The sequence below is a fragment of the Echiichthys vipera genome (assembly GCF_963691815.1).
Source record: "Echiichthys vipera genome assembly, chromosome: 16".
NCBI classification, from domain to species: Eukaryota; Metazoa; Chordata; class Actinopteri; order Perciformes; family Trachinidae; genus Echiichthys; species Echiichthys vipera.
In genome coordinates, this window is record NC_139841.1 from 14,030,445 (window position 1) to 14,056,686 (window position 26,242).

At 39.6% G+C, this 26,242-nt stretch overlaps 1 protein-coding gene across 1 annotated transcript in view; it reads right to left on the reverse strand.

The window, feature by feature from the left end:
• LOC310958451 (matrix metalloproteinase-17-like) overlaps positions 1–25,460 on the reverse strand; it is a gene marked incomplete at its 3' end in the record, with an annotated part of 76,661 nt that extends 51,201 nt beyond the window's left edge. The window contains exon 1 of the mRNA XM_083929405.1: positions 25,243–25,460. Coding sequence (XP_083785531.1) covers positions 25,243–25,377 — 135 coding nt within the window. The 5' untranslated portion in view covers positions 25,378–25,460. The remainder of the gene's footprint in view (positions 1–25,242) is intronic.
• Between the last annotated feature and the right edge of the window lie 782 nt (positions 25,461–26,242).

Below are 26,242 nucleotides of genomic sequence, written 5' to 3' on the forward strand. Positions count from 1 at the left end.
GAATACACGTGCAGTTCACCATGAATAAGTTTACTATTTAAACAATTCAAAGGAGTGCATAAAATTGTATGTGACGCACGTGTTTACTCAAACAGGTATCAAAGACAAATGTATTTATTTATTAAGATCTATTTAGATAATTTTCTAAATAGATCTTAATAAATAAATACATTTGTCTTTGATTTGGGTCTGCAGCAGGAGTTGGGCCTCTTGTACAGCTGCATGGCACGGTGAATGCAAATGTTTATGTGAACCTCCTGCAACATGCAATACCTCCACTGCAATTGCCTCCCAATCAGCGCACAATTTCAGAATAAATCAAGTATTAATAATTTGTTCTCTAATTTTGATCTCCAGCGTATACTTCAGACCAGGTGTGCAAGCAGTTTTAGCTGAGTTAGCTGCGGGTGAAATGATGATGAGATTGATTATAAGTCCAGAGAAGGTAAGCTTTGTTTTCAGGTTGTTTTCCAATTTCACTCATTGTGTATTTACTTTTTACAGCCCACACAGCATTATGTACAATATCAACCATAGGTGCATTGATAAACTTTACATTAAATTATTTATGAGCGATGAACTGTGTCATTTTTTTACTTTCCTTACCTACTACCTACATTCAAGCTCCCTGTTAACCATCATTTAATATGATGCGGAAGCACTTTGTAAGGTCTGTTTTATATGATTATGATTGTTTTGCCACAAAGAGGATTTGCAGAAACGTGATGAATGAGAGGCACATGATTAAATAAGCAAACAAATCATCATCTGTTTTCCGTTTGTTACTAATACAGGGTACTTGTAGAACTGTTGTATAAAAGCAATATCACACTTGTGCCAGCTGTGATGATATTCAGTACGACAGCACTCCCTTTTGTGGGATACAGCTTAAATACAGCAGGGTACAAAGCAAGATGCTGATCCCCAAATTGCCCCCCAAAGGTAGGTTTGAGCCTTTCATAGCAGGCTCCACTACAATCAGTGTGTGTACGGGTAAATGAAAGGCATTGTAAAATGCTGAGCATGTACAGTCTATTTACCATGGCACTGATGGCAATTTGACATGGCTCCCCTATGATAACTAGTTTGAAACTGGAATGGGAATGTTAAATGTTAAATAGGACTAATATATGCAATGTTGTGTGTCTCTTTAAACCTCTGTAACCGCTGGATCACCCTGTCATATGTACAGAGCTCGAGAATTATTATATGTGTTACATTACATCGGTGTCTCCGTCAGTTACCTCCAGCACTGCTGCCTTTCTCTCTATTACCAACTCTCCATCAATGCCTCCATCCCTCCCTCTTTCACCGCTCCATATTTAACAGGATTAAAGAAATGGCAGCCTCCATTAACAAGGCATGTCTAGGGCACTTAGTGTCGAAGATCTAGAAGAGAGACGAACCAATATTAAATCTCTCCCTCCTTCTCTCTCACTATCTGTCTTTCTCTGTCCCTCTCCCTCAGTCAGCAGACATGGGGCTATGTCTCAACTCTCTGTAAAACCAGCTGTCTCTAAACCAAGGATTAAATGATTCACTTACCAGCCGTATTTTTAATCCTCGCTGTCACACTCTGGCACACACACACACACACACACACACACACACACACACACACACACACACACATTTTGTTGCTATACGTGAGTCCGCTAAATTGAATTATATTTGAATTATATCGGAGAGTTAGATATGTGTTATTAAACAGTGACATTCGGCTGTAAGTGGAAACTTGGTGTTAAAGCAAGCACAACCAGCAGAACGTGTCCTTACATCAAGTCAGCCATGTGTTCCATTATAAGCACATTAGATGGAAGTTCTTGTCTAATGAGGTGATTGAGTGCTTCAGCAGGATGTGGTGTGTGCCATCTGCTTGCTGAATAGTGGCTTTGAAGCCAACATATGAATATTATTGCATGTCACTCCTTCGCTGTCTGTAACGCTTCAGTCCACTGCACCTGCAGTAGTCTAATGCTGCAACGTTTCTGATAATCGATTTGATCTCTTAGGTTGTGACTGAACAGCATGTTCACCTTCCATAACAACCAGTAAGGGGGAGATATCTCACCGTGTAAAGGCCCCTGCTCACATTTAATTCAGAGGCTTAGTTTTTAAAAAACTTTAAACACTGACCTGGAGTTGCAAAGACGTGTCCATGCTTGGGATGTCCGTGGAGACAGCGACAATTAGTCGCGGCCCCAGCATACTGCGAGCACCATCACCACCCCGGTAAGCCCACACTAATTGGTCCAGCCAAAAATACCCACACACTGTCACCTCATCTTTGTACATAGGTCCAGTCTGGGTTCGTAATGAGGTCATTTATCAAGGCAAAATAGCAAAGATTTAATGGTTCCAGCTTCTCAGATGTGATGATTTGATTTACTGTAAAAGTGTATTATTTTACTCAATAAAATTGACAGATACATAATTACAATAATTGCGATATGTGTAACCCAGTGTGAAGATAATAGTAAAATCATATGGACACAACATTTTTACACAAAATTATAATATTTTTTCCATCCAATTACCCGATTAATCAATGGAATAATCTGCAGAATGCTCGTGACAAAAAGATTAAATAGCTGCAGCCCTAATTTGGCCCCTGGACTGGGACTTGACTGTGGCCACGCAACAAAAACACATATCCCTGCACACTAGCATGCTACTTTGTGTCATGTTGTTGTTATTGTGCAACAAGGGTGTTGACATGTTTTGGCAGTAACTGTTACTATCGACACACTGTCCATCTGTACCATGCCCCATGCTTTAGGGTACTTGTCTCCCCCCTCCCTCTCCCCCTGCGGCCCAGGCCCGTTTGTACTCACACTATTTGGGCCTCGGTGCGAATGCTTCTTGCCTGCCTATACGTCATCACACCGTAACACGTCACAGCCATTGATTGACGTTTTGGCTTTGTGTTTTTTTTTACCAAATCTGCAGTAAACATTCCACCTCTGCATCACAACTATGTGAACCTTTCGCCGACATTGTTTTAAATGTCCGCGCATGGTCCGTCCTTCTTTTTCTGTCCGAACAGGCCACATAAAATGACGTCAGAACCGCCGTAGGCCTCGTGCTCGTACACGTGCGCATGCTCGTGCTGGTACATGTGCAAACGTGCTTTACAAAAGCCCACCTCTCCCAAACGGGCTGTGGTCGGCAAGCGTACCGTTTGCTGATGAAACTACAGTTGCGAGACGCAAAGCGCTGGACCCAGCAGCTCACGTTACCACATTCATATGAGCACATCTGGAGGTTTCCACTGAAATATCCAAGCTTCTTTCCCTTCCCGTCATCCTCTTCTGTTGACCATTCATCATTTAAATCAAATGTAAATTGTGGAAATACTATTTTCACTAGAACACTTGTAAAGCAGAGTGATTCATGTAAAGTCCCAGTCCTAAACTAACCCCCATGCATTGAGAAGAGCGGGGCTGGCTTCCCCCTCTATATCTGAATCCACTGAAGCAACAAAACCAAAGAAAAGCTCAGAAAGGCTGCACAACGTGGCAGTACTATAAACATACCAACCCAGCTCATGAAACACCATGAATCGCATTAAATGTGCTGATTCCAGGTGTAAATGCCTTCCAAATGTGTACTAGAAACAACACTTTTATAAAGTGCCATAAAGTCCTTCCCATTGAGAGTCATATATTTCCATGAGATAGGGGTTTAATTTTTGTTTTTATTGGAAAACCTGTGGTCTGAATTTTTTTCCTCTTCAACAATGAACATTTAATTACAGAACACAATTTTATTGCAAAAACATTTTCATGAATCCTGCAGCTTACGAAAAGGATGTTGCTGCTAACCCTCTAAGTGCCTTCCTAGACATCATCACATCTGTTTGTTTTGGAAGACCAAGTAGGAAACTTCCCTTTTTAGCGGCAGATATACATTCCTGTGAGATTATTGAAAAGTACAGTGCTGATAAAATATTTAAAAGAATACATTATCATACTTGCAAAATTTAACACTCACAATATGGATTCAAGAATAATCCATTGTATGTGTCTGAGCTGCTTTGTGTGGGTTTATGAATTGGGTTTGGGTGAGAGCACAGCACACACTACAAAGGTGTCAGTCTTTCCACAGCTGTCAGAGTCTTGTGGACTTCTGAGGAACATTGGACAAAATTATCCACCAAATGGCATATTTTATGTGAGCTCCAGAGGGGATTCGCACAGAGTGCACGCAGTAAAAATAAGTCAGCCTAGGTTTAAAGATAAACAAACTGACGGCGTTTGGAGCCAATTAGGACACGTCCCTGTAACTGGAGTTTATTTTAACAGGCAGAAGATTCAGTGGCTCCACTCAGGGAACAAGCCCCAAAACCCTCTTTGAAGTTCCTCTCTCTATGGGCGGTAATGTGCCATGGCACCCAGCCAAACCCCACAAACACAAGAATTGACTAACGACTGCCCAGTGTTCCCGCTGTAGCATTCATCCCATATGCCACAATAAAGTGGAAATATGCAGAAGTTACACACACGTACAGATAAGTAGACACACATGCTTTATTGTGTGACAGATCTGTTCAACTGTAACATAACCAATCCACTGCCAAGAATAATGTTAACTTTTAAGTGTTTGTCAGAAAGGGGGAGTTTGTGAGTTGATTTTTGTATGCACAAAGTTTTATGCGTGACAGTCAAAATAAATCCAGCGCATGAATTTTCTATTTAGTTTTATTTATAGCTTTATTGGCTCGTATTGCATTCGTGTGAAGTTATGAGAGATGGTATCTCTGTCGGCTTCCAAGTTCAAACAAGCTGTAGGAATATATATGAGTGTATTTATGGATCTTGTATGTAATTTATAGGCCAGAGGGTTTAGCTATGGGGCCTTAACATGACAACACAGACACTGTGAGAACTGGTGGCAACTGGTCTTAAATAAAAAAAGACACGCACTAATTTACACCCCTTCGCATGCTGGATTTCCCTTCCCCTTAGAACTAATAAACTATTAACACAAAAATGGCTTTGTTGGTTTGGATATGTTGTGGTACAATTTTGAAATTAAAATATGATATATACTATATTTTGTTTTAGTTTGTTTATCAGCTGCCAAGTCACAAAACAGGGGTTTTCACTGATTCCGATTAACTAAAGCATTACCATTCTGCACGACAACAATGATGATATGCACTGCATCACAATGCACAAAGTCCCAATACTGATTTTCTAACCTGGTGTCTTCATCCTCCTGAAGTCCCAACAGGAATAAAGAGGAGAAGTCCCAAACTCCAGGGCCTGTGTTCATGAAGCATTTGATCTCACCACTAGGAGGACTCATAAATAGCACTATAAGTTCCTAGCCAAGAATGCCCTCTTTAAATCTATTCACAAAGATGCTCAGTCTTCAGGTAAGAGAAAGGTTGACCCCATTGTTATTGTTGAGGATGTCATGTTGCCTGAAAATGTAACTGAATGTATTGGGTCTTGGCCTGTTTTAAGAACTCTGTCAGTAAATTCTTGATAGAAATACTGTAGGAGGTATGTTGCCATATCCAAATAAAGATTTTTAAATATAAGGTAAATGTCACTATTTAACATGGAACAAAGAGCTATATAGACTAAGGACTAGTCAAGTACATGTGCAACTAAATACCAGCCTTTTAACCTTGCAAGGCAGATTGCTCTTTGATTGATTTGTTTGTGATTTGCTCTCATACTGTTTTTTTCACAAAGGGTTCACTTGGCTCAGCTCAGTTTGTCGTTTATGGATTTTCATTCATTCATTTAGTCACTTTCGAAATTAAGTAGGTGAAGCATGAAAAATCCAATTTCCATTACACAAAATTGGGGCGATTTGAAAACATCTTAGTTGTCAGTTTGCTTTGACATCTGTTTACATATATTTTTTTCTTATGTTAATCTTAATCTATTTCTCAACATTATACAATTGAATCCATTCTCATTTATTTACAAGCTGTTTGCATCATAGTAGGCCTTTGATAGTATTTGATTACTTCCAAGAACACAACTGACCCGACAAACATAAACCAGTAGGCTACCAGGTAAACCGGCTACACCCTGCCCTTGGATCTTCATCCCTGCTACTAGGCGCCTCAGTGCCAAGCACGCTGGGTTAGTGCTAAAATGAGCCGTCCTGTCTACTGGAAGGAAGCCGCTGTGATTGGCCCAGCTTCCGCGGTTGTGGGATCTGGGCTGACGGCAAGATCATGGATTAAATTCGGAGGAGCACAGCTGCTGTCCATATTCTGGCTCCATCCTGATTTCACCATGCAAGTAGTGAAAGAAAAATAAAAGTCCTTAGGTTCGTATAGGCTACTCTAATATAATATAACCCACATACCATCCACCCAAATTTTCTCCACCTTAGAGACGCACATTTCACTTCTTCCATACCAGTCCCTGCATGAGTGTTTTCTGCTCCGTGGAGCAGCGGACGTCCTCTTTGCGAAGTGCTCTGTGTGATAGTGCCACTGAAGGAAACCAGACAACATTCATGTGGTCACATTAATGTTTACTGTTCATCTTTTCAGGGCTCTGTGCAAAAGCTACCTTCAAGTAGTAAAACTAAAACAGTTCTAAACTTAACAGAGGAAGCAGAACTTAACATTAAGCTTCTGAAATATTCAATGAAGCTGCGGTTCCTGGTGCGCACATAGCGTCTCTCTCTATGGGGACACCGACACACTTGCCTGATGAAAAATGAAGCTGCCTGCTGCAGCAGCGGACAGCAGCTATGCTCTCTGCTACATTTATAGACTGTAGCGTTAATTAATATTTTCTTTAATCATGTATTATTTCACCGGCCCATAACCGATCCGACATTAAACAGAATGCTATTTTTTTTATGAACCCACCCAACTGATAGAAGGATTAAAATAAAATAATCCTTTGTGACCGCAGACATTAACTGCAACCCGTGCGTCACTAGTACTAATGCTCACAATTACCATCAGCACAGATTATCACTGGCATAGAATTGAGCACCTGCAGTGCTCTGTTATGAGAACAAAGTAAGAAAAATTAAACTTGTAAATGAATTTTGAGCCTTTTTTAAATTTATTATATTTTGTGTCCGGTACACAGGTTGAGGCTCTGTGTATTTTGGAGTATTTTATATCTTTTAGTTCATAAAATGTACCTGAATTAACAAATATGTAGGATATAATGTGGCTACATCTGCTGTTGCTATTTAGAAGCCAGCAAGTGAGTAGCTTCTAAGTTAGGAGCTACTATTATGCTTAAGATGATTTATGAATAAGGACCAAATCATTTTTTGACGTGCATAAAACAAAACTCACCATTTGTCTACAGTGAAATTCTTGACATCATTTCATCTGCAATGTCATGGGAGTCAAAATACTTGGTACAAAGTTAAAACGAGTACTTCTTTAGCCAAGTTGTGAATTGTTATACTTAGTTTAACTTTTTCCACAAGGCCACACAGAAAGTCATGCAGTTAACTGCACTATGTTCTTGCAGCTGCTCAGGAGAGCATAGCCTCACTCTCCATTAAAATAATTAACATCGCTCTGCATAATGTCCGACTTGGGCCTTTGGTGTGAAAAGGTTCTCCTGAGGCTGGATTTTATAATTCTAGATTGATAAACAATGGCAGCAGCCTGGTAAACAATAGAACTAGCCATAAAACGTATTTATCTCAAATTTATTTACCTGGAATTTGCAGAAGCATGTTTATCAGATAGTATGATATATTTTTTGTATGTGTATATGCTGTGTCTGTATGTGATACCTCATGTGTGCATGTGTCGCTGACAACAAAGCAGCTCCTTACCTGTCAAACTTCTCTACTCTACAAGGCCTCAAACTTTAGTTGGTTCATTTTCACACACAAGCTGTTTTACCCTCCAGCACATGAAAACTCAACACCCCCCTAACATGAAAAATATACATAGAATCAAACATATACAACAAGGACATTAGCGTTTTCCTTAGAAACCTGCACAGAAAAACATTATTGTGACACCAGTTATCCGAGAACACATGAGTACCAGGAGAAAAGATGAGGTAGGGAGTTGGTGTGTGTGTGTGTGTGTGTGTGTGTGTGTGTGTGTGTGCCTGTGCGTGTGCGTGTGTGTGTGTGAAAGACATGAGCTGCCTGGATATGTGCTGTTTCATTAGGAAGTGAAGCTGTGAGGAGCTGTGCTGGACCTATAGCAATAAGCCTGCTGCAAAGAAACGACAGTCACGCTGTGGATCAGCTAATGCCTCCACAGCCAGACACTGAAACCTACAGCGGAAAGTGTTATGACACACAGGGGACATGAAATGTAGTCATTCTCATTACGCTTTTTTCCAGAGCCTTTCACCGAACAATCTTATAAACTCTTAACATGGAAAATTATCATTTAATTCTGCAGACATCATATGTGTAATCCAGGACAGATAATGACTGGGATCAGTAATAAATGGTTCCACGATAATAGACACCAGTGTACATTTTTTCAGGAGCTGAGGTCCAATGGGGTCTACTGGAAGCCGTATTACAGGGGCAGGACATACCAGCCCTGTTGTCTATTTCACTCAAACTGGGACCGAATTCTGTAAAAATTAACACCATTGGGTATTGTTAAAGGCATCAAACTAACGATAGAAACAATAAAAACCTTTGCAAGCGTCTTATTGTAGCGACAGATCAAGTGGGAAGTAGGTCATTTTCCCGTTGACTTGCATACAACCCCGAAGTCTTTCTGCAACCGCATGTGCCGCCCCCTGCCGGCCACTCACTAGAATACAGGCTTATGGCACTTCAGTGTTGGATCATTTGTCAGATCCGAAAGTACCATATTTTATGTATGTGGTTCACACACAACTAAGTTGAACTCCAAGGCTGAAGAATGGAAAGTCAGACAAAATTGGGTGCAGCGGGAGTTTGCTTGCTTGCTATCTGACACGGCTGTAGCTTTGACATTACCACACTTCCAAACTGACACAGACCATGTCTAAGTGTATGAACCAATTTATGTTATGGCTTTCTCCATGCCAGTTGGGCTAGTGGTGTTAGTGTGTGGGTTTTCAACTCACCTCCTGTGGATAAAGCTGTGATGCTATATGGTAATAAGATGCCTGGCTAGCAAAGCACTGTCCAACTGCATAACTAAGTGTGAAATTGTTTACCCGGAGAATTCTAGTCAGTAGTAGTAGAGGAATCCAAGTGGAGCGCATGGTACACTTATGACAGTGTGGAGGTCGAGAAAGAAAACATTCCAGCTTGATAACTGTTGTCCGTAGAGTGCAAAACAGCACTTAAAATGCACAGCTGAAATAACACATGTATGTGCACACAGGACGGGGTAAAAAAACAGACTTTTATGCACTACCTGTCACCAAAAAATATTTTCACTCCACCCTTTTACAATGTACTTAAGGTATTGAAAATCGCTGACAGTAGCAGAATCATTCTGCATAGTCCAATAGCAAAGAAATATACCTAGAAATCACACAAAAGAATCACAAAATATGATGACACTCTATTACTTACAAAAATCAAATACATATTGTATTGGCACTTAAAAGATCAATTATCTCGTGGGAACAGCCCTGCTGATTCTTGTCACATGAAGCCAAACGACATCTGTCAAAGTCTGCCAAACTATAACAATCAATAAATATCAACTTCATCTATGCAACAAAGACCACAAAAACAGCAAAAACGAAACTAACTAAACAATCAACCCAACAATCAACACATTACTAGGGTTGCAAATAACAATTTCCATTGTCGATTAATACGTCAATTATTTAGTCTATAGTTGTTGTTTGGTCAATGTCAGAAAATGGTGAAAAATGCAGATCGCTGTTTCCGAAAGTCCTCAATTGTCTTCTTTTGTCCGTAACTGAAAGATACACTGTACATATAGCAGTAAAGAGATATTACTCAAATCTATTATCAAAATAGTTGGGTAATTAATTTAATATTTGACAACAAATTGTTTCATCAATACATACATAGGCAAGTACACATACTGTATGTATAGAAAGACAACTATAACATAATTGTTTCCTATCATTGCCTTAGGCACAAATTCCTTGTCTTGCTGAATCTGCTGTCCATTGCACAAAGGATAAAAAAAGTAAAGATTTACACTGAGCCAGTGTTCATGGAACAAAGATTGTGAAAGCCAGATAAAGAAGAGAGAAGCCCTACGGTCTTGGAATATAATGAATATGTTTTTTTATCATGCTGACAAAATCTGATAAGACCAATAGATAGGAGTGTGGGGAAACCATAGAAGTCTAAGAAGTATAACTGAGTTTGTGGAGCTACAGGGTTTTAGTTTACCTCAGCAGCACTTCAAACAATAGAGTAGCTTTAAGCATGCACACTTAGTGGTGGGCTCTGCAGTGTTGCAAAAATGCACCTTCATTCCAATTTTACACCAATAAAAATACATTAAAAGTCCCAATGCACTCCAACTTACTTTGATAAAGGCTTCAGCTTCTATCGTACACAGGAATACAAGGCACATTAAGTGGTTTTGAAATGTTCAGCAATTCGTTGGCTGAGGGAACATGAATCAATTTGTGTTACTTCTTTTTAGGAGTTCATCATCAAACATTCCAACATATCAACACGTATAGGTTCCAGCCTCTCTGATGAAAGCATTTGCAGCCTCTCTTTAACTTAGATCATATAAACTGAATGCACTTGTTCAGTCAAAATAAGAAAATAACACCTTAGGCTCTTGGAGTTGCAATGACTATAACTTTTTTGTTGGACATATCACCGTCTAACTGATAAAAAAAAAAAGATTTTGATGGTGAAATTGTTAATTTATTGATTGGAATGCAGCACTAGTTACCTTAACATTTGATTTGATCATTTAGTTTGATCATAAGCTGTAGAACTGTATAGCTCCCTTATGCTGCATTCAAAAAGCCGCCTAAAAAAAGTAAACCATAAAAATGTGTCACTTGTACTGCTAGCTGCAGACTCTGTTCTCTGAACACAGAGATGCGTAGGCCACTGTGTACTATTTACTCATTGAGTAAAGCTCCAGTTGCATGCCCATAATAATGAATGTGAGTGTCAAAGCCAGACATGCTGTCAAATCTGAGGATTTGTTTTGCATCTACAAGTTTTAATAAATGTCAGCATCAAAAGATAAAATCAATACGCAGTCATAGCCCATGTTAAATGCTCAGATTTCTTTTGAATAGACAGTGGACAGAAGCACACTGTGTATTTTAGAAGAGATAAGTCTCTAGATACCTTAAGATTTGATTTTAAATGTACGGTGCTTTGATTAAAAAACACAGCAAAAGCCAACTTTGTGGTAAAGGTTGCATACATGGGGAAGTCAGCATGTGTGAATACAAATAGACAAAAGACAAAAAACTTGCTCCGGGGTTATCTGCTTGGCATCCAGCTCCAGGTGAAAAATGTGTTATGTGAATGTTGTATTTCTCAAATATTTGATCTTTCAATGGCCCAGTTTGCATACTGTATGGCTCTTATCCAGCTAATTTTGTTTCCCTTCAATTTTTAAAATCCAAAATGTGTCCACTTGGACTGCCAGAAAATCAAAAATGACAGCAGAGACTCAGCCAGAAGAACCCGCTGTAGGCTCTGTTCTGGAGGTGGATTAAATTTGAATTCAGCCAAAAACTCATCAACATGAGAAACAGGAGCACTATTGTGAGTCTCTGAATGGGTTTAGTCCAATAATGTAAAATTGCAATTGTTAAATTATTAGAATAGTTTCTGAAGCTAAATTGGAATGATATTTTTGTCAGTAAGGAATAATGAAGAATAATCTTGGAAGCATCACTTCTCAGGAGCAGTTCATTAAACCAAACAAGAGCAATGGCTGCCCCTAATTAATATTACATTCATTACACCGTATCAGTTAAACGTGACTTTGTGAGGATGTATTAAAATCAACGGTCAGGCGGAGGAGGGTGGTCGGTAGATTACCTGCCAGCCGATGCTTGGGCCACTCTTTGAATTCAGATTGAGTTTTCTGCACCGATGCACCAATCAATCAAAGTAGACTCAACAAAAAATATCATTTTTCCCACTCCTACAAATACAGAACTGAGAAGAGTGTTACTCCAATCTGAGACCAAGAACTTGAAGAGGGTCCAAATTATAGGTTAAACTAACACAGCTCAGCCAAATAAGTGCCTGTTGGAAGGAAACCTCTGTTCTGATCCCCAACTTTGATGTCTTTCATACTTTATTTGTGTAGAGTTTACAGTACATGGAAAAACAGTCTGATCACTAAATAACTTGTTCTTTCATGGAGGAAATGTAATTAGTATAATTGTCACTTAGGAAGAAATAATTATTTTTGTTTGTCTCCCATGGGCTGGAGAGAGAAAAAAAAACACTGCAAATACCTAATTAGCCAATGAATAATTGCAGAGTTAATAGCCACCTCAAGATACAATCTTGAATGTAACAGTCACTCTCCAAATTAATGGGGCTGTGAATTGTGCGTTGGGACAAAGTGATTCTGCTCTCAGTAACAAAGTCTGATTTTTATGCCTTAATACTTATTGCATCCAAGCTTTTATCATAACTCTAATAAACACATTACTCACAGACGTTGGCCAAACACCCCTCCCAGTTGCGCAATTTGTCTCTCTGTCATTCTTCCTCTTTCCTAAGATTTCTTTCTTTCTCATTTAGATAAAGAGACCAATGTGCCTTCGTTTTGAGGGCATTCGGTGTTGAAATTTATTCTAAAGCACATCAAGTGCTCCCTCAGAAAGTGTTTCTCTTCCTTTTTCCGATTTTTGGCACAAACTGTCCTCCGCTTTGAAATTAAAAAAAAAACCTAGATGCTAGCAGTGTCCATCACATATGTGCCAATGTAAGAGGTGGAAATCAGTATGGTTCTTGAAGCAACAGTCCTTTTTACTATCCTCACAGGCATACAAACACACATACAGTACAAATGGTACAATATGTATAACAATTCTTCCAGTTTAGGAAGGAATACTTCAGAAAAACTCTGTTGTTGTTTTGGGGTTTCCTCCAGTTCAATTGACGGGCCTCTGGAGCAAGCAGCAAAACTTCAGAAACCACCATAATTACAAGATCTGGTCAGTCCTTTGAATAGCTTTGGCAACCAAACCCTTGAGCGGGTATGTGACTGGAAGGGGGCGGGATGCCCCAGTTAAAATAGTTAAAATGGCCAAACTGAGTTGATTTGGGGTTTTCTACATGTAGAGCCTGAGAGAGAGCCAGCTTGCATCTAACCCACAGTAACAGTAAGTCATGTAACCAATAAGAGCCAGAGGGAGAGAGAATGCAGCTGAGGAAAACAGTCACAACGCTCAAAACAGTTCTGCCCATGTCTGTGCATACAAAAGCAGAAATATACATTATTGTTATCAGATTCATAAAGTCATGCATATGCATGGTTCTGTTTAATATATTTCAGTAATTGTAAATCTAGAAGTTTGTGCACAAACCTGATTTCCAGAGATGGATGTACAAGCCTTCCATGGACTGTTTGCATATAAAATGCCTCTAACTGGTTCTCCAGTCTGTCAGTGAAACACAATTTCCCAGAATTGCATTGGCTAAGTCCTCAATCAGCAACAGAGCAGCAATTTCTATGGCTAGTTGTGACCACGATAGGGCCCCACTTCCAGGGTGGCCTTTGTCCTGACCCTGACCTTAAAATGTTCATTTCCCATCTGTGTGGTATTTTGGTACCCAAAGTAGAAGTTGCACAAATAATAAAACAATCCTTAACAAATGTAATTAAACAATTTGAATGACACAATCTTTAACAAATAGCCTAGATGTATAGAAATAAATAAATAATGTGGTTAAAGCAACAATGTTGGTAAATCAGTATGCATTTATTTATGAGTAAATGAGTGGTTTGTGCAGTATCTGTAATCCACAGTCGCTTTATACCATTTGACAACCTTCTTCAGTTCATTGAATCCCTGCACTCATCTGAAGTCAGCAGATATATGTGATGAATCTGCAGCCTCTGATTGTGACGCAGTGCTGTTATACGACCATTTACTTTGATTAAATCAGATGCAAACGACAACAGGATGCTATTAAATAACTACACATCTCTTACAATTCTATATTCTGTCTGTTCATGCACAGACATAAACAGACCCCCCCCCCCCCCCCCCCCCCCCGATATCCGACAGATGGTTTTGCACTGGTTTTGCCATGGTTTTAGAGGGAAACTTTTTTTTACCCTTTAAAATGTGCGATACGACCTTTTGCACTTAGAGACGCCCACACAGTCCATGTGCTCAAGACCTACCAATTTGCTATGGTTGTGCTGGTTAATGATTAATAAGATAGGGCCCATAGTGTCATCACCTTTAAACAACCATTGGATCATACTGTATCTCAGTTGCAGTCATGAAATGTTGGAAAGGTAATAACTCTGTTTCTAGCAGACTCAAATTAATGATTTGCATGAAAAGAATAAAATGAGAGTCACGTACACACAGGGAAGTGATAAAACAAGGGAAAACAACACATTTTGAAATACCAGTTTCGGTATGGTATTGGTTATGGGTTTTTTTTGTACATGTCCCTTTTACACCTGGCTTCTGTGGTTTATCAAAATAAATTACCTTTGCTGGTTCTTCGGGCTTCAAACTGATGTACTTCAAGTAAAAGTTGAGTATGTGGCCAACACTCTCACAAGCCTTTACAATCCTATTTTATTGTACTCATAAGTCAGCATGAGGATTGGCAGCTACTATAAATCAAGTTCTGAATTCACGCTGTCAAACTTTATCTGGAAATCAATGTGTTGTCGTCGTCTGAAAGCGTCACGCAGAAGTCTTGCAGCTGCCAGACATCAGTCCCTAACCACCATGCTACAGTGGCAGCCAATGAGGTGTCAGGGCTCTTGAGACCCTTGTTGAATTGGTTTCTGAGGAAATCATAAATTTCTCAGTAATGCTGACATTCTTCTCAGAAACTTGCATTTCTCTGGAGAACTTTTTTTATGCTTAACAAGGCAGAGGTGACAGATTGGATAGGTTGAAGGACTGGCTTCCCGCTTCCTGAGGGGCTGAGAATATGTTATATATTATACGCTGAACATCCGCTCTTTGTAAATTTTCATGAAGAAATATACTCTCTCCAACATTCAAATCCTCTCCCGCACAACATTGTTCCTGAAATAGTCTCCTCGCCCTGAATTTAAGTCCCACAATGCATTTCTACAGACAGAAGGTCACACAGCTTGATGGAAGTGGGACAATAGGGTAAAAGTATCCTAATGATGGCTGAGAGTGTAATAACAGATTTACATGGAAACTAGCATCCAAAGTGTTTTTCTGGTATGGTTTATATTCCTGCAGACCTCATTCCTGCAGACCTCATTACCAACTCAGCTTGAGGTGGTAGCTGGGTCAAACCAGCACAGAACTGGACTTGGGCTCCAGCTATCAAATCTTTTTGTAATTGAGTATTCTGCTCTATTCTATTATTTCATCGATTAATCGAGTAAAGGGATAAAACGTTTTTTTATAATTTTGCATAAAAATGTAGTCTAATTTGCGTTATTTCGTAAAAAATATATTAGTCTGGGGTAGGCGTATTTGGTGTGGTAATCTAACAAGGATGTGTGTGTGTGTGTGTGTGTGTGTGTGTGTGTGTGTGTGTGTGTGTGTGTGTGTGTGTTTGTGTGTTTGTGCTTGAGTGGGAGAGAGAGAGAGACACACACAAGATGTGTGGGTGTGTTGAAGGCAATACACTCGCAATTTACCATGAATAAGTTTACTTTTGAAACAATTCATAGTGCATAAAATTCTACGTGACACACGGGTTTACTCAAACAGGTTTCAAAGACAAATAGATTCATTTACAAAATTAATTAGAGATAGATATCATCAGGAAGAGCTCTTGTTTACCGTAACAAAAAGCAACGTATAAAACACGACTGAACATAGAGGCATTCACAAAGACAGCTAACGTTACCCATTCTCTTCCTTTTTCTCCGTAACTACAGCAGCAACCCTCCTAAAACCGGAACAGCGGTGCTCGGTGAAGTGGTGTTAATAACGGGCTGCTTTCAGCTCAGATGCTGAATCATCGATGTCGGGCTGTTGTGGAATAAAAGTTCTAGTTTGCAGCGGACACATTGCACTGTTTTGGCTTCTTTTTTAAGTGTGAAATAATCCCAAACTTATTCACTGCCTTTCCGGATGTAGTGGTGTGCATCCGCAAAAACGGTCCGTGTGGAACAATGTTCCCTGCACTGAACAGGCCACATAACAAGCAAGATAGGAATTAAACAAACCAACGAGTCAGAGATTTTGCCGCCTTGCATTTTTTGTAATGTTGTTTCAGCCATAGACTGGACAGGATTTCATTTTCTTAGGTAGGGTACATACCTTAAGTTAACTTTTCCCCGTAACGTTCTCCACTAAAACCATGGACTTAAGTATTTTAACCAAAACAACGATCTTTTCTTAAAACAAACCAATTATTTGTGTTGCCTAAACCTAACCATGTAAAGTAAGTTTTGTTTGAATCCACAAAGGGAATTCCACAGAGTTCAAAAGTGACGCCAAGGAGTCCTAACCAAGTTAGCAGCGATCCGACACCATGTAATTTAGTCCAAAAAACTTTAAAGTGGTTTATTTATGTTATTTTTCTTTCATGACTGTCAAACTAGATAGTAAAAGAAAGCAATATTGTTTAATGCACTGGTTTTAGATTGGTATCGGCCGATGCACAAGTTCAGGTGTTCAGAATCATGATCGTGAAGGAAGAATGGTACCAGAACATCTCTAGTAAGAGGCCCCTTCCCATTCTTATTTAATGGAGTGACAACATTCAAAAACGTTCTGTAAGAGTAGTAGCAATGATAAAATCCTAAAGATACCCATCCCTATGCTATTTCTAACAATCAATAAATCAATCAATCAATCAATCTCTTACAAATATCATAAACATAAACCATATACAAAATATTTCATATTTCATGTTCTTGGCTGAGACATATCCCTCCTCTTCATTTAGCACATGCTTTTGCTTCTTTGTCACTTAGTTATTTCAGCGCAGAAATTCCTCCATCGTTCTTTGCCTTGACTGCTACTGCATCCCATTTTCATTTTGAATCTCCTCTATTCCTTGGCCTCTGGGTGTAATCAGAAGAACCATGATGTGCTGGTCGAAAGAAAGCCTCCTACGTGAAGTGCAGGAGTAAAATGGAAGGATAAAGACTGAGAATGAAGGGACTGGATATACTGCTGAAGAAATGTACACAAATTTCAGGCAAACACAGTACTAATGAGGTAGTGGTCCAGTTGGCAGCCAGATAAATGGGGCTTGGAAATGAAATCATTTCCCTATTATACACTTCAGAACAAAAAATGAATTATTAAAAATGAATATTTTCCATCTTGCATTGCACACTTAAAATTCCTGAACCATTGTCGGGTGGGGGATTAATGGTACTTGAAGAGTCAATTACAAAAAACAGCAGAGAGTGAAAGGATATTCGTCCATGAGCATGTTTGAAGCTATTTTGGCGCTGAATGCTCTTCGAGTCATTATTATGATTCTGCTAAGAATAAAGAACACCAATGACCTGATTACTGTACATATAATAGGTATTAGTAAGCCTTGTCCTTATTGTCTTTCAGGCAACCTTGCAATTTTTAACCATACAAATAAAACCAACATGATTGCACATTGCATCAGAATTGTATCATAAAAGCCTTTTCAAATTGAGGAATTAAATCACAAGAAGGACCCTGTGTGGGACTCTTTTTAAAACCCATCTTCCCACATATTCCTGATAACAATTTGTTTATGACAGCTTTTGTAAAGAACTTTTCATTTTGCTATTTAGCAGGGAGGGAGAGTGACTGGCGGAGATTTGGAAGCAGAAGTGCCTACCACTCCAGAGGAATTAATGCCAGATGGTTCTCATTGAAGAAATTAAACAGCAAAATGAGAGTGAGAAATAGACTGGTGGGGTGCAATTGACCTTCCAGGCGCGTACGCACACACACACACACATTCGCAGAGTCATGAGGTTTGTGGATGATCGGTAGTGCTATTTTAATGTATAAAATTCCACAGGAGGCTGGATATACAGTAATTTAGGTAATTCATCAGCTGCTAATCTGTTTTAACTCACTCTCACTTATAATAAGGGTTGCCCTGAATGTTCAGGTGAATAGTTCCTTTGGGGGGCTTGGCAGTTTTGTTTCAGTGAAGAAAATATTCCTCACGAGAAACATAATATGATGAGCAGAAAACATGGAGCAGATTTAGTTGTTATGACTCAGTTCCTTCAAGTGCTGAAATTGCAAATTGTCTCCATGCAGCAATATATCAACCTGGATAGCAGCAATGCTATAAAATGAATACTTCCGATCTATGCTTTAGTGTGCGGTTCAGTTATTTAAGGACTCAGTGTGTGGTTGCTAAGACACACACCATATATAGGACTTACAATCTCCACTAAATGCCAGGTGATGGAGCATCACTGAAATAAAGTGTAATGGGACTGGATAGGAGCAAAGACAGAGATCAGAGGACTGTTTTCTGGTAAGATGATTTGTTTTTGGTGTTTCAAGTCCCAAGTGAATAGCAGTTATCATCACACACACACTGATGATTACACACAAATATATCTGTTGTGGAAAAAGAATGATGTGTACAATCGTCTGATCATATCTGTCCTTTACAGCCCTTCTAGAGGCACCTTTTATGTTCTCTGTGTGTCCTCTGGCTCCCTGCTGCACCCCACTGACAAGAAATCAGTCATTGACCAAGTAATCATCTTCAGGGCTGTCTACACTGATACTTTGTATCTGTCTTTCATGATGAACTAGGAGCTCTAGTTAGATTATATTGTCTAGATAAATTGTCTTTTCTATCAGGGATCAAACATGAGAATCTCTGTTTTTACAATTAATAAAGAAGGAAAAGACTTTATCTCACGTAATTGAGAACAGTGAATATCTAAATTACATTATCTCCCTTAATCAAGTTCATCCTCTTCCTCTTCCCCTCTAACAGGGCTTTTCAGCATATGGTATGATCACTTATTTTAGTGCAATAGAGTCGGTTCTCATTCCAAGGACGTCAAATAGCATGCATTGTTTGAACTTTGGTATTAGTCAACAGTGACAACACAACACATTCCTCACACACAATTCTGATTAAGAGAGCCCTAGGAGATACACATTGCCTGCCTTCCCTGTACAATAACTAATGCTGCATGTACGTACGTACGTACGTACGTGTGTGTGTGTGTGTGTGTGTGTGTGTGTGTGTGTGTGTGTGTGTGTGTGTGTGCGTGTGTGCGTGCGTGCGTGCGTGCGTGTGTGTGTGCAATACACCAGCCTTTCAACTGTAAACCCATCTGCAACAATATTGGATGCTCCAGGAGTAAGTGCCACAAAGTCCTGTAGAAAGTAGGTTGGAATGGTGGATGGGTCAAACAAAACAGGTCATTACACCCAGGAGACAGCGGTTGATGCGCTGTTCATAGCCCATGCGCAACCCCACCCACAAACTTTTCCTAAATCTAATCAGAAAGTTTTGTTTGAATTCACAGCATTAACCAAGTGTTCCCTGTTTAAAAGAGCTGCCGTAGTGGAGCATTACAGTGTGACGTGCAGGGCTGCCCAGTAGAGCTGGGACGATTTGCTTCTCTCCTGATTCTGAACCACTGTATCACGATACTTGGGTGTCGAATAAAAGATGTACTGGGATTTTTAAGTATCGTGATTCTGAAAGTGCTGCAATTAAATGTTACGATTGATTGTATTTTTTGTTCTCTTTATTAACACAAGATCATGGGTATAGGTTGAATCATACACTGCTAGAGTCTTTTACTTTGGAAAGTTTCTAAATTGACAAAGACTTTTGATTTTCAGCATATACGTAGTCAGAGATGTCCTGACATCAAATATATCAGTCATTGTCAGGAATTATGGAGCAAACCTATATTTTCTTTTTTTTTTGAATTTATAACAGACATGGGTAGATATAATCATTTTAATCTAATTTCCATATATTTTCTATAAACCCTTTGTTGAGATTTATTTTGAAAACTTCCAATTCCGTTGCAAGTTCCCTGTCAGCTCGCTCGATTTGGGTACTTTCAATGCATTTTACATAAACATCAGTATAGGCGTGGAAATCTTTTCTCTCCTCGATATTGCATGTCATCATGCCGGTTTTCCTGATGTTTATGACATGTATATACAAGTTGTTTAGGTTTTGCTTTAGGCCCTGTAGCACTCTTCTTACCTATATGATTCATGCACTTTAAATGACTTTTGCACTTTAAAATTTCTTGGGAGGGTAAATTGTGGAGTGTATATTTATGTATTTGTGTGTCTATGTATATATGTATACTTATTTGCATGGTCATTCTGTACTTCTGTTTTGAGAGCATTGATCATGTGACTTGTCACAGGTGCTTTTAAGAAGATGTGTCTCCCTACATGTCTGATGAAGACAGCTGGGGCCCGAAACGTTACATGGTGCATTAAAAACGCTATTTGGAACGGATTCTGGTGTGCGGACTCACCGTTTATCTTTAATGCCAATTCTTGGGGTCACAATTCAATTCAGAATCTTTTTTTTTTTCCGATTCAAAACGATTCTTGGTTCAAATCAATTCTCAGTTCGTAACGATTTTATTGTAATTAGTACATGCTTCAGGATCTACTCCTGTCCTCTGTGAGCTAATAAAGGCAGTGTGGCAAATTATGGAATGAAATCCTTAATTTTTTGAAAAATGTATCGACTGCAATGTAAACACACAAAGGCCAATCTATGACCAACTGTAATTTATTAATGCTTTACTTGGACATTTTTTTAAGTATAATTAAATTCTCAGTGACTTAAAAATGTTAGTATAACTTACTTTCAGTTGTAGTTTTTCAAAAATAAAAGTGCTATTAACATAAATAAAATGATACATTTAGGCTTGTAGTTATTTCTCAGTTTTCTTCTCAGAACCTTCAAAATAAATCAGTGTTCTATGGAAGTTCTGAATCTTAGAAGATAAGAATCAATACTTTTGCACTACAATTGTAGCACTAGCTGATTTTACAATGGAGATGCAAGGGATGGCTGACTGGGTCGCAGTCAAGCAAGACGTGCAAACGTGTTGGCCGTATTACTGTTTCCATATTCTCACATTGCCAGACCTGTCTCCACAGCACTGTGTCAGCACCTGTCCAGGACAGAGTTTGCATGCAGCTTTATTCTTGTCTCGCTCTGCTTTTCCCGGCAATGTTTGAAAGCCAAAGTGTTTTCATACTATTGCATGTGTAGTGTAGCGTATACCATACTTTGGATTTAAAATGTGATTCTTCCAGATGATATCTATCTCTAATTCATTTTCTAAATTAATGTATTTGTCTTTGAAACCTGTCACAGTGAATTTTATGCAGTACTTTGAATGGTTTCAATAGTAAACTTATTCATGGTTAACTGCAGGTGTATTGCCTTCAACACACAAGCACATCTCATCTCTCTCTCTCCCCCTCTCACACACGCACACACACCCCTGTTAGATTACAACATCAAATAGGCCTACCCCAGACATTATATATATGTTTTGCTAAATAACGCAATTTATAATATATTTTTACGCAATTTTTTTTTATCCTCGCTTAATCGATGGAATAATCTGTAGAATACTCGATTACAAAAGGCTTCGATAGCTGCAGCCCTAGGGTTAGGTTGTATTCCAGTCGGAAAATTCGACTAATATGAAGCCATAGATCGATTAAGCTATTAAAGGTTGATTAAAACAATTGACAAGTGACGCCAAGGGTTCTTGACAGTCTGTATGCGAGGAGTTGGGATGAGAACTGGGTGGTACTTGCTCTCTACTGCATCTGAACTCCAGAATGAGGGAGTCACATGTGGCCTGTAAAAAGCAGGCAGGGGGACATCCTTGCCCTGGAACTTCTCAGATACATCCTATCCCTGTGCCTTATCTTGAGGACAGAAGAAATACTCTGTATTCCAGCTATTTCCTGGGCACTCAAAAAAGAAGTGCCTGTCCTGGACCTGAAGACAGTACAAAGATCATTGCACCTGCTTACTCATAGGAAATGGTCACGTTGGGTTCAAAATGACAAACTTGAAAGCCACTTCCATGTCTTTGTGCTTTCTAGAAACAGGAAGTTTCTACATTTTGCCTTTTAGGGTGCATAATTGTACAGCAAGTACCAACTTCACAGATGCTCCTATTTTTTCAAAGTGCGTGAGAGCTGTAGTGCTGGGGAATGCATGTCTTATTCTACCTTCTACTCTAATTATCATCCTGCCCCTAAAGCCACTCTTCTACAAGAAAGAAACTATGCGCAACATAGCCACCATGCAAGACTACAGGACATGAGTGCTTGATAAAAAACATAAAAATATATTAAAAAACACAGGGGCTTTTAGCAGATGGCACAGATATATTTTTGTCAAAAAGTCAAAGTAATGTTCAGACTATACCTGCCAATTTGACAGCCAAAGTGAGAAATTATTGTTTGAAAGGGTTTCCTCAGCAGAAATGATCTGGGAAAATGGCAACCTTTATTGCATACAAAGAGGCATATTTAGTGCCTCAAAAGTCCATAGAACAAATGTGGACATTTATAGGTCTGTATCCATCACTGGACTGGCACTTTTGCTTTGCGTTTACTGGCACATGAAACGAGACAGGGCATCCAAGACATCACAACAAGAGTAATGGCCCTCAGACTACAAGCTGAACAGAAACTGCAGTGCCATTTTGGACTGAGTTTATCATACAGCTCTATCTATAAACTCAGGAAAGCTTCTACTTTAAGTATTACCTTCTCTGTCATACTTTCTCTGGCAAATGGAGAAAAAATGCTGCTGTTACATCCGCTGATACTGTTGTGTTTGTAATGTCATAGTTCAACCAACTTTCCAGAAAAGAACTTTGTTTGTGCAACATTTATCATCTTATCTCATCTCATCTTCAACCGCTTATCCGGGGTCGGGTCGCGGAGGCAGCAGCTCTAGCAGGGGACCCCAAACTTCCCTTTCCCCGGGCCACATTAACCAGCTCTAACTGGGGGATCTCATGGCGTTCCCAGGCCAGTGTGGATATATAATCTCTTCACCTAGTCCTGGGTCTTCCCCGAGGCCTCCTCCCAGCTGGACGTGCCTGGAAAACCTCCCTAGGGAGGCACCCAGGGGGCATCCTTACTAGATGCCCGAACCACCTCAACTGGCTCCTTTCAACGCAAAGGAGCATTTACTGTAAAGTTATTTAACTTTTATAGTATTCTTAACAATCAGCAATACAGAAGGAAGATATTAATGGCCAATAATAATCATTGGCTGATCAGGACATTGACATCCATCAACTGTCCACAGCTTGTTCATTACAGGTCTGATCAACTACAAAACTACAGAGAGACACATTTTTGAACTTGCACTTATAATCCTCTACTTTACCTTACATTTTTGTGACTGTACTCATCATCTCAGAGTGAAAGAGATGCAAAGTTAGGATGGTGACTATTAGAAAGAAAGAAAATAGAAGTAATCTGACATAGACAAAAGAAAACAAGCTTTTTCAATGTTTGTTTCTTATCAATGAAGCTGGAAAATATGGCAAGTGCATCTGGAAAACAAAAGGAAATGAGAATTCATTGATAGGAGGGCTATTGGGTTAACGTAACAGCCCGTTTCAAAGCTTTGGTTCTTTGTGGCCCAAGATACAGTTCACAGCTAGGCAGGACTGTGTACAGTGTGTGGAAATCCTGCCAAGTGTGGCTAAAGTGACCTTTTGGAAATGCAGAAAAAATTGATTCAGAGTTGAGGTGCAACAGACCATGTCCAGATGTCAAGGTTGTTGGCATCCGCCTCAGCAGTGAGGGACACTGATAGAAAATGTAGGCAATGTAAGCTTAATAAGTATTGGTTCTCCATATCTCAGATAATAATCTGATAACTTCTGCACAAACTTGGGTTGTCTACATACTACTAAAGGTCTGACTTAGATTAAAAAAAAAATGATGATCAATACAATCTTACGACTTAAGCAGCTGTCATCTAAGTTGTCAAAAAAGGAACAATACACTGCCCAAGGTGGACAAAAAAACATTAATGCCAAAAATAAGCAAACATACAGAAACTGATCTATGTGCTCTTGCTCTAGTCTTTAAGACAAAGATTAATCCCGGAGTGTGGTTTTCAAAAGGAAGAGTTTGAGGGTAGAAGTAAAGGGAGACAGAACTTGGGATGAGCGGCAACAAAAACTGATTGAGTGAAATTGTAGAAAAATGCATTTTCAGTGGGGATGAAGTCATGAAGTTCTTTTACAAGCTAAGAACTTCAACCTTTTGAAAGGAATGTTTCGTATTCAGCACACAGCATAGTGTATCACCCATGTAACAAAAGACCTCCCCCCGACCAGTGACTGAATGCTGTACATGTGACGATAATGATGATGATGATGTAAAGCCATACTTTACAGTCAGTGGAGCTTCGTCCATTACTCACACAAAACACATGAGAATATAAGATAATACATCATATTCACTGTTGATTAAATATATGGGCTGATCTGCAAAGTGAATAGCTGCTTCTACAGCTCCTCCAGACTACAGTATGGGATCCTCTGTTTTAAACACATCAATTTTGCCTGGTCTTTCATAGGCACTACTGAGAAATGCCCTGATAAAATAACATATAATGTCTTGTGGGTTTAATATGTCCCTGCCAGCTCCAGTTATCTTATTCGCCCAGGTTATGTTTTAAATCAGCATACTGTGAAATAGGTTACAAAGCCGAGGCCAATCTATTTACATACATGTTAGGCTATTTGTTACAAGCAATTTGGGGGGGGGGGGGGGGGGGGGGGAATTGAATGGGGTGATTCCTGATCAGGTAAATAAAGTTCCTTCTCACATTTTAATTTTTCATCACGCAGAGTGTAGCTTATACCGCCACTCTGCCTCGTGAGCTGGACTGCAGAGAGGTGTTAAAATTCAGGGCAAGTATTCGGAGAAGACAGCACTTGCTCTTTCCTGGACGTTCAAGAGTATCCCAAGTAAGAAAGGGGAGAAACCCCCGCCACCCCACGGCCACACACTACGGTGGGGTATGATAGAAACACACACACACACACACACGCACACACACACACACACACACACACACACACACACACACACACACGTACCCCCATATTCACTGGCGGTGCTAGCAGATAGAAGAACTTCCGACCCCCCCTTCTCCGTAAGTAGGTAGAAAAAAGGGCAGAAAACTTACCACCCCCGTGTCCAGCTGCTCGGTAGTCAGAGAGGGAGCCGCTCCAGTCAGAGGTAAAAAACACAATATCTGCAGCAACAGCAGCATCTCCGGTGAAGTATTCCTTATCCAAATGTGAAGAACCAGAGAAACCATGCTGCCCTATGACAGGCTGATCCCGCAGGGCTCAGACACCGACCCCCGACAGCCGCATCCACGGGGTAAATCTCACACCGACACTCCGGTAAAAATGTGTCCGAATAAGTCTACCTCACTGTTGAGCGCAAACACATAAAACACATTAAAAAAACAGGTGCTGGCAAAAACACTTAAGACCATTAGAGTAGTTTATGTGCCGCAAAACTGCGCTCGTAACTAACACCTAAGTAGGGGTACTTATGGATACACTGCGTACGTTTGTCTTAGCTCAAGTCCACCCGAGGTCTAAATATCTCTGGAGCAAGAAGCGCGAGCTCCCCTCTCCGCTGTAGCGTCTGGAGCGCTGGAAACTGGAAGCAGCTGCGCGTGCGGTGGTCGCGAGCAGCAGAGATCAACTTCTCTGCAAGTCAACAACAATGACCTGTTACACTTCCGGATACTATTCACCAAAATAAAACCCTCGCCGCTGGATTTGAGAAATTAAAAGTAGGCTAATTACGCAAACATAATTTCACTAAAATGTTTAGGGTCTTTGGTCCCTAAATCTAAAAATATCATATATATTTAATTGTTTAAATGGTCTATATAAATAAACAAATGATAGATTAATTAAGTGAAATAGAAGTAGAGTAGTCTGTAACTTGTCATTCATAAGTGGCAAATTCCCAAGCAATAATGAAAACTGCTTGCAGGCTTGTTTCTTTACTTTCCCAATTCTCCAAAATATTGGACACATTTAATTGACAAGCACAATTTGCTGACACTAGATTCAGATCAAATAGATCAACATGTCTGGTGTTAATCAAGTTATTAGAATAAATGACAAGTTGTATAAAAACAAATATGCAGTGGGAGATTTATA